Source organism: Anneissia japonica, unplaced genomic scaffold, assembly GCF_011630105.1.
Source record: "Anneissia japonica isolate Jap-2015-1 unplaced genomic scaffold, ASM1163010v1 scaffold287864_len1152817_cov193, whole genome shotgun sequence".
NCBI classification, from domain to species: domain Eukaryota; kingdom Metazoa; phylum Echinodermata; class Crinoidea; order Comatulida; family Comatulidae; genus Anneissia; species Anneissia japonica.
Window position 1 is genome coordinate 679,536 of NW_022710960.1, and position 10,544 is coordinate 690,079.

Below are 10,544 nucleotides of genomic sequence, written 5' to 3' on the forward strand. Positions count from 1 at the left end.
GGTTTATTTTTACCTCTGAAAATTATATATTTTGTCTTTGGGACATTGATAATTAGTTTATTTGCTAAGAACCATGAGCTTAAGTGAGCGAGCTCTCTATTCATAATGGTAAACGCCATATTTACATTTTGCAGAAATACATTTGTATCATCTGCAAAAATAATAACGTCAGATCTGTTACAAACATCAGGCATATCATTTATATACAACAAGAAAAGCAGAGGCCCTAAAATCGAGCCCTGTGGCACTCCATATAAGATTTCTCTGTACTCAGATTTTAGCCCTTTAATATATACATATTGTTTTCTTTTATACAGATAACTTACGAACCAGTCAAAGACAAGTCCTCTTATACCATAATACCTAATTTTATTAAGTAGTATTTGATGATTAATTAAATCAAATGATTTTGATAAATCTAAAAAGACTCCTACTACAAACATTCTATTGTCAATTGCATTCATGATTTTTTCTAATACTTGGAGTAGGGCATGTTCAGTAGAGTGACCCTCTCTGAAGCCATATTGCATCTTGCTATTAAGTAAATCATGCTTATGTATAAATGACAATGTCTGGTCATACACGACTCTCTCAAATACTTTTGATAAGCATGGTACAATAGATATTGGTCGATAATTGCTGGTATTCTCTTTATCCCCCTTTTTATAGACCGGCACAATTTTCGCTATTTTTAACTGCTCGGAAAATATTCCACTTCTGAGCGAGGTATTAACAATGTGGGCAATAGGCTTAGATAATATATCAGCATTATTCACAATATGTTTTACCATGATCTCATCATGACCACATGACTTATTCTTATCTAATTTTCTAATATATTTCACAATATCATTTTCAGTGACAGCTTGGAAAAACATTGAATTCGTTACATTTGTTTTTATATATGCTCTGTTGTTGTTTAGGTTGTTCCCTGTTCTTGTAGCCATTTCTTTACCTATTACAAGCTTATTCGGTAGTTGGTCCAGAGATTATGAACTGAGCATGAGCAGTAGCATTCTGTTGGCTGCAAGAGTGTTTGCTTGACTGTACAAAATTTGCATAACAAAAGCTAGCCACAGTCAACATATCACCGGGATGAAAGAATAAAGGAAATCTCAGGTCGTTTCTAATCTCCGTATATAGTCGTCACAGATTTAACCCACTGATTTTTTTTAATTGATGGATTGATTGATAGGTTGACTATCAAAAGACAAAAGACCGGTGTCATATAAATGAAAGGTAGAAAGTAACCATGTTACAAAAATTCTGATTGTGACCAGCTCTGGTGGAAAAATGATGGTGTTTTTAGATTCTGCGTAAATTCTTCTTTAAAACTGTATTTATTTGATGGAAATCGGTTGAGTGTTAGCAAAGTTATGAATATTTAATTCATTGGATATTATCAGCCATGGTGGTTTTGAGAAACAGCTTATTAAGTTGTGTATTTTAAAAATAATTTTCTGTTAGATTTAGTGATTAATATTTTGCAGAAATGTTCTTAAATTTTCTTTTATATAATTTAACCTAAAAATGTTCAAAATTCTGATTCCTTTTGGGTGCTTGTGGGAAATTATAAATCGCAACAAATGGCCAGAATTTACTATTTCCTTTTCAAGTTTAATGTTTTACAAATGAAATTTATTGTCATTAATTTTAAGGTGGAAGAGCTTATGTCAAATGAAGAGGTGAACATAGCAAATGAAGAAGATATATTTAATGCTGTAATGCTATGGATACGGCATGATCTACAAGAAAGAAAACAGTGCATAGGAAAGGTATCTAATTAATTCAATTCAATTTCTTTTATTGCTACAAAAACCACCGTGGGCCAATATCCGCGTAAACAATCACAAATTCACTATATAAGAGAATTCACAGAAAAAAAGGACAGATTAATATAAATAAAATCAGAAAAACAACAAAAAATTATAAGTCGAGAAGCTGTTTGACAGTGGAGGAGCAAATCTGAGATGGGTCAACAGAAACAGAATTACAGGTACAGCTATTGCAAAAGAGTAAGAAAAATATGGAAGACTGGCAGAAAATAGAATTTGTTAGCACAACAATTTGAGATAAGTTTCCCAGTGGCAGTGCCAGTCATGGTCTGAAAAGCGCAAAACCCCTCACGGGGAAGGAGCTAATCATATTGTCGGGATACACAGAAAAGCATTTTTACGGTCTGCAAGTGCCATTTCCAGGCATTTAAAGATTCAAGAAACTTTACCTTTTTTCGCCTCAGCCTTATCATCCAATAGTATAACTACCTGCGGTTCAGTGATCTGGGGCCTCCGAGGTTCAGGGTACCCTGAAGTCAGGGCCCCGTCGCCCCCCCCCCCTAAAGAAATATAATATAAAAGAAACAAGGCATAGGACTAGATCGTTAATATACAAATATTGTATACACTATATGAAATCCTATTTGATAATAGGTCTATTAGTATTACATAATACTGTAGGCATACAGTTATTTAAGACTGGTTGTGAAAATTAGATCTGTCCATGAATGTACAGTACTGTATATACATTCTATACTGACTGAATAATTAAAACTGCTTTTGTAATTTGCTAAGACCTACTAAAAGCAAACACCACACGACACAAGACTTTTGTTATTAAAAAACTTGATACAATTCAAGTGGTAGTACATCTCATTAGCATGCCTGTCGCCGACAGGCTAACTTAAAAATTATGTTGTTCTGTGTGTATTTTCAAGTGTAAATATCTACACTCACAGATATTCATTATATTTTGTATGCACTGTAATTTATTCATGAAGGATTAAGCATCTTCATTCATCTTAATGGTACTGGTAGGAAATCTTGAACATTGTATTTCACATTTTCGCAATATATTTACATGATTTAAAATAGGATTCATATAATTTGGTCATTATTTTGAGTCATGATACTAACTTCTGTGTCCAGTTAATGTCCAGGATACTTTCTGAGTCCACTCTATAGCATTTAGAATAGTCTAACATATAACAAGAATAGAATTGGACCTAATATAGATTGCTGGGGTATGCCAGAAACGCTTTGACATTGCTTTGAAGATACACCATTTACATTAGTGGTGTGAATACGTCCTGATAGGTAACTTTTGAACTAGGCTATTACGTTTCTATTTATGTAAAAATTATTTAATTTTTTGATAAGGTTATCATGATTGACAGTGTCAAAAGCCTTTTCCAAATCCAACATGATAAGGCAACATACTTCCCTTTGTCTATCGCATCAAACCAATCTTCTGTTACATTTAAGGTAATAGAGGATGTTGAAAAGTGTGTCGAAAGCCAGTTTTTTATAAGATAAGGACATAATTGATAAGTGATAGGTGCTAAAATGGAATTAATTGCTAATTTGATTTATAGTGTACTCTGTATTTCGTCATTTCCAGTTGCTTTTTTAGCTGATAATTTATGAATTTGTTTTATAAAACTATTCTTCATCAACTAGACAGAACGAAAATTGATCAATTCTAGTGGATTGATAGTAATCATATCATCCTTACTCTTGGGAATATTTTCTGCCAATTTAGGTCCCACAGTAGAAAAACATTCATTAAATGTATTTGAAATATCTAATGGATTTGATTTTATTCCCTTTTCTTAATATTATTTATTTCTCTGTTCCTCCATATTACTAGGTATAATATTTCTTATGTTTCCCCATATTTTCCTAGAGTTATTTGTATTTAAATGTTCAGAAAAATAATGTTTTTTGATTTTTTTTAATCATGGAATTAACATTGTTTCCATCTTGCCTTCTTGCTTGCCTTCTTTTTAAACAAATCTCTTTTGCGTATTTCATTTATCAGTTCATCTGTGAACGACGGGGATTCTTTGTGACGAACTCTTTTTTCCTAAGTGGTGGATGCCGATTAGCAATATTAAGAATTTGGATTCAAAATCATCAAGTGCATCATTAATGCTGTCATGGCACGTGCTATATCACCCCAGTTAACAGATTCCATATCAAGAATAAAGTTATTATCATTAAATATATCATCATTATCATCAAATTTTTATAGCTCCTACCAACTAGTCTTGAAGTTATGGTTAAAATTGATTTGCTTCTTATCTTTACCAATAGTGACATACACTATATGACCAGTACAGTATAAAGAATTCCAGATTTACTTGCATGCAAAAAGGTAGAAATTTAAATGGTAGACATCAATTTAGGGCCTGTCACAAGCTCTACGATTGACAATTTCGACCAATGAAATGACTGAGTACAAATTATTGTAATTCAAACAAAACCATATTTAATTTTCAAAACTTCCGACTATAACAATGAAAAGTGTATGGTATAATAATAATAAAAATATAATACGGTATCATAAATGTATAAATACCAAATGCTGTTTAACTGTTTAAAATCGAAATGTGCTCACGGTATGTCTGCTTGGTTCTACCGAAGTAACACAGATCAACTTGGGCGGCTCAATTCCCCCAGCTTTCCTGCAATAGCTTCATAAATCTTGAGCGTCTCAATTCCACCACAGTTTTCTTGCAGTATTATAACCATAAAACTTGGGCGTCTCAATTCCACCACAGTTTCTTGCAATATCAAGAACATTCTAGGCTACACACTTATCTACATACTGCAGGATTAGGGATATTTCCAATCCTTTAGGCCTATCTTTTATCCTTTCAAAGCGTTGACCTCTCTTGAGCTGTTTCACACTCAGCAAATCTTCCTCAATACAACTGCCGTCTACACAGTACACACCCCTCACAATCATCCCAAAATTAATATGAATAATTTGCATATGCTTAATTAAAATTAGCATACCAAAATATCCAGGTATATACAAAGTGTATATAAAACGTATGAGCAACATATATATATATATAGTCTTTCCACATAATATTACTAATACTGTAAAAGTAATAATACCGGTAATAATAATAATAACAATAACAATAATAACAATAACAATCATCACATAGAATTAGTGATAATGTTAATAGTAATAATAATAGCAATACACTAGTCTTCAATAATAATAATAATAATAATAATAATAATAATCACTCTGTGACAAGGCCGTAGCCAGGATTGCCATTCAGCCATGCAAGATTATGCAAAAATTGAACAATTTGGGTCACTTAGAACCCCTGTCGACTTCAAGCTGAAGTGCCGTTTAGATCACAACTTTGGTATTGTAGGGGTTCTGTTAGATTAGTGGTTAAAATGTGTAATATTTAAGACTCCCTTTTAAAGGTTGTATGACAGAAATTAACAAATTTTATATTCAGCACATTTTTCACTGTCCCATCACACCCACCATTGCCCTCCCCCTCCCCCATGAAGAATATGAGCCTGCACATAATTAGAACCGATGGGTAAAAATGGCTAGTTATTTATAATGTGGAGTTTTCTCTAGCGCTTATGAACCAGTATAATATTATGTTTGCTGCCCTCTACAGTATTTTTTTTTTTATTATAATTTTATGACTGTCAGACAAAAACAGATCATTTAGTAACCGTCTCAGGGTAGAAATGGAGCTTTGAATTTGCGCTATGTATTTTTATTTTAGGCTGGCCCAACACAAGATTTGTTTCAAATCTTTTCGGGCATTTGCCCTCTTTCCACTCTAAATCTTTTTATTTAGTTTATGAAAACCACTGATTAACTTTTTATTATTATTTCCCTTATTAAATATATATTTAGACTGTTTGAGGATGTGAATATATGTTTTTTAAATTGAATGAAAGGCAGGTCAGTAAAAGGGCTTTAATCCTGCAGTGGAGCGAAACAGCTAGATGGTATTGGTACTCGTATCATTGAATAAATTGAATTGAATTGAATACACAAAAGGAAAAAATTGAAACTGTGTAGATGGGCATCCATGCCTGGCCACTATACTGGTTAAGTTAAAAGTTTTATACCTCCATGATTAAACTGACTTCTTTAGTCTTTTTACATTCAAGTTTAAATGGTACATATGGACATCATGAAACCTCAATTCAAAAAGAAATCATTCATTCATTTTTTATTTAGCATTTTTAGTGATTTTAATTGATCTGATACCAGTAACATATATAAAAAAGTTTCCCAACCTCAAGGTCGGCAGTTTCATTTCCCTTGCATCCTTCAGAATACACTAAAGCTGCATTCAGTGGTGTATCCAAAAATTACTTGCACCCCCCAGGGCCCCCCACCCAAAAAAAAAAATCACGGTCAAGTTGTTAAAAAGCACCTGAAATTACCTTATTATAGTACCCCCACAACTTATCATTGAGCCCCCATCCCCCACTCAGCACCCCCACTTCCAGACTCCTAGATACATTATTGGTTGCATTGCTTCACCAAGAGAATTAGTGGGTACCTACAGTGATTAGTGGCTGGAATGTTAAGCTCTATAAGCTGATTAAACCTAAGAGTAACCTTTCACGCTTAATGGTTATAAATAAAGTTTGGATCTATCAACTTGCTGGGTCAAAGCATATAGGGTCTGTGGTAAAAGCAAGGAGGTATTGTTTAAAGGAAATAATTTGATTCAATCATGACCTCAAGGTTGTGTACATTATTATTTATATTATTCCATCCATGGTAATATTAAGCCCTGTGTTTTTAATTTACACGGATGACCTAAGGTTAACTACAGTAGTAGAAATATACAATACAGTATTTCAAGTAGAAATTTTGAGGAAATTCGTTTGAATATTTTAAGTAGTGACTTTAATTCCTAATACCTGGTACTATGCCGAACATTTTGGGTTAACTTACAAGCTGATCTAGGTCAATTTGCGGGGCGGGGTATAAGGGGGTGTCTGGCGGGTACACCCCACCATTAAAAATATCTGGCGGTAGCCATTACTGATACCTGGTGCTATGCCGAACATTTTCCAATAAGTTTGGTCGGGTTAACTCAGAAGCTGATTTAGCTTAATTTTGGGGTACCGTTTTTTGTATCTGGCAGCCACCCCCACCATTGGAAATGTCTGGAATTGACCATTCATGATATCTTGAACTATGCCAAATATATTCTGATAGGTTTCATTGGGTTAATTCACAAGTTAATCTAGCACAATTTTTGGTACCCTTTTTATGCCCCTCCTGACCACACCTACCACAATGGGACCAGCAGATGCCCATTTTCCTACATAGACAGGCACATAGACCATTACTATACACACAAAAATTGGTTAACTTTCCAGCTATGCTGACACCCCTGGGCTCCTGGTCTACCAGCCTACCTAGCTTTTTCATACACTAGGCCTTTCTTTCGACTTACCTCACGACTCACCATCATCGTCGGGGGAAAAAGGCTCAGGATACAGTATTACTGTGTGTATTTTCTCACTCTTTTTCACTGTTCTCATGTATTGTGTACTATTGTACAATATAATTTAAGCTGGTATTGGCCCTTGCTGGTACTTGTACATTTAAGACGGTACACACATGCATTGCCTTGCGTCCTTATCCTGTCCATGTTTAGCTATGTATTTTAATTTTAGGCTGGCCCAACACACAATTTGTTTCAAATCTTTATGGGCATTTGCCCTCTTTCCACTCTAAATCTTTTTATTTAATTTATGAAAACCCCTGATTAACTTTTTATTATTATTTCCCTTATTAAATATATTCAGACTGTTTGAGGATGTGAATTTATGTTTTTGAAATTGAATGAAAGGCAGGTCGGTAAAAGGTCTTTAATCCTGCAGTGGAGCGAAACAGCTAGATGGTATTGGTACTCGTATCATTGAATAAAACTGCATTGAATTGAATACACAAAAGGAAAAAATTTTCACTATGTAGATGGGCATCCATGCCTGGCCACTATACTGGAAAAGTTAAAAGTTTTATACCTCCATGATTAAACTGACTTCTTTAGTCTTTTTACATTCAAGTTTAAATGGTACATATGGACATCATGAAACCTCAATTCAAAAAGAAATCATTCATTCATTTTTTATTTAGCATTTTTAGTGATTTTAATTGATCTATTACCAGTAACATATATAAAAAAGTTTCCCAACTTCAAGGTCGGCAGTTTCATTTCCCTTGCATCCTTCAGAATACACTAAAGCTGCATTCAGTGGTATATCCAAAAATTACTTGCACCCCCCAGGGCCCCCCACCCAAAAAAAAAAACACGGTCAAGTTGTTAAAAAGCACCTGAAATTACCTTATTATAGTACCCCCACAACTTATCATTGAGCCCCCATCCCCCACTCAGCACCCCCACTTCCAGACTCCTAGATACACCATTGGTTGCATTGCTTCACCAAGAGAATTAGTGGGTACCTACAGTGATTAGTGGCTGGAATGTTAAGCTCTAAAAAGTTTCCCAACCTCAAGGTCGGCAGTTTCATTTCCCTTGCATCCTTCAGAATACACTATAGCTGCATTCAGTGGTATTGTATATCCAAAAATTACTTGCACCCCCAAGGCCCCCCCCCTAAAAAAAATCACGGTCAAGTTGTTAAAAAGCACCTGAAATCACCTTATAGCACCCCCACAACTTATCATTGAGCCCCCATCACCCACTCAGCACCCCCACTTTCAGACTCCTAGATACACCATTGGTTGCATTGATTCACCAGGAGTATTAGTGCGTACCTACAGTGATTAATAATAATAATAGTAATAATAATAATGCATTTATAATGCGCCATCTATCTAGGTAAACCTATTCCGAGGCGCACACAAACATACTAAACATGGAAAATCAAAAAACAACATTATAAAAGTACAATGATAAAAACAATTAATGATTAAAAGGAACTAGAAACAAATGTGTTTTAAGAGTCTTTTTAAAAACATCAAGCGAACTGCATCTGCGGAGTTCAATTGGTAATGCATTCCAGAGCCTGGGTGCTGCTGAATAGAATGCGCGATCACCGTATGAAGATGCAGTCCTAGGTACAATTAATAGGTGTTTGTCCGCTGATCTTAAAGTGCATTTGGGGACATTCATAGATAATAGTCGCGTATAAATGTAGGTGACATTTCGTTGAATGATTTCCAGGTGAGCAGCAGCAATTTGAATTGAATTGGTAACCAGTGAAGCTGTTTCAATATTGGTGAAATGTGATCAAATTTTCTGATCCGTGTTAACATGCGAGCAGCTGAATCCTGAACACGTTGGAGCTTAGTCAGTTGTTGTTCGTTAATACCATGTAATAGTGAGTTCCCATTGTCAAGTTGTGAGGTAACTAAAGCATGCACAAGTGTAGCTGCAGTCTTGTCATTCAGAACTTTCCGGATTTTGTTAATATTATTGATATGGAAATATGTTGATTTGCAGATGTTTTTGACGTGAACATCCATAGACAACGTATTGTCGAATACAATTCCAAGGTTACGAGCACTAGGAGAAGTAGGAATCAGTGTTGAAACAGATTGTAAGCAGCTGGAATGTTAAGCTCTATAAGCTGATTAAACCTAAGAGTAACCTTTCACGCTTAATGATTATAAATAATGTTTGGATCTATCAACTTGCTGGGTCAAAGCACCTCCCTGGTCAAAGCATATAGGGTCTGTCGTCTATGGAGTGCGATATCGCTCAGTATTCGGTTCCTGAACTGTAGTTCAATTATAAATTTACTGCAGCGAGTTCTCTGGCCTCTGATCGGTCAAAATATGCATGGATGGCGCTAAACTCGCAGCGGTAACTTAAACTCACTGCAGTAAATTATTTTCTGCTCTGTGATTGGTTGGAATTTGTTGCAGAAAGTTTAATTTACCACCCAAACGCTTTACTACGATGTATTTGATTCGTCGATGAATAAGATACTATGCCACCATGCACGAAGAGTATTTTAACGTATAAATGTATCACGCTTGCATTTTACACCCCAAGATTCAAGATGGCATTTATTGTCATATACGAGCATTAATTGTTCGCCCATCAGCAAGAATACGATCGTCAGGCGAAGGCCTATATTATTGTTACTACTGGTGTGATTATTAGAAAACTTTCAGCCAAGTAGAAAGCATACATATATATATACATACATACATGCATGCATGCATGCATATAGGATTTAAATTCAAATTATCGAAAGCGTGAGGGAAACATAGGCCGCTTATTTGACACTCAAATCCATGCAGTGACTTTTCATTTTATCTTGAATTATTTGATTGATCGATCGCCTGACTATATGATGAATTTTATTATTATTACTATTATTATTATTATTATTATTATTGTTATTGTTGTTGTTGTTGTTATACATACATATATATAAAACAAAATGTCAGAAAACTTTTCTTTGACGCTTGCGCATTTGCATAAATGTCTACACACACACGCACACACTACACACAATAAAAAACATAGGAAATAGCAAGAGTGATTACAATAGTTCCTATTGCATTACATGCATAGGAACTAAAAACCACTGTGTAAATTTTCGTATAAAGAGTTTATATATTTATGAAAAGCTATAGGATTTGAATTCAAATTATCGAAAACGTGAGGGAAAAATAGGTTGTTTTTCATTGACACGCAGATCCGTGCAGTGTATAATTTATGGTATTATTTTTCTGTAAAATACATAGGACAGGGATCGATCACCTGACTATAT

At 34.6% G+C, this 10,544-nt stretch overlaps 1 protein-coding gene across 3 annotated transcripts in view; it reads left to right on the plus strand.

The window, feature by feature from the left end:
* Positions 1-10,544, plus strand: part of LOC117107138 (kelch-like protein 17) — a 42,889-nt gene that overhangs the window by 5,034 nt on the left and 27,311 nt on the right. For all 3 annotated transcript variants that reach the window (XM_033248695.1, XM_033248696.1, XM_033248697.1), the window contains exon 5: positions 1,659-1,775. In XM_033248695.1, coding sequence (XP_033104586.1) covers positions 1,659-1,775 — 117 coding nt within the window. The remainder of the gene's footprint in view (positions 1-1,658; positions 1,776-10,544) is intronic.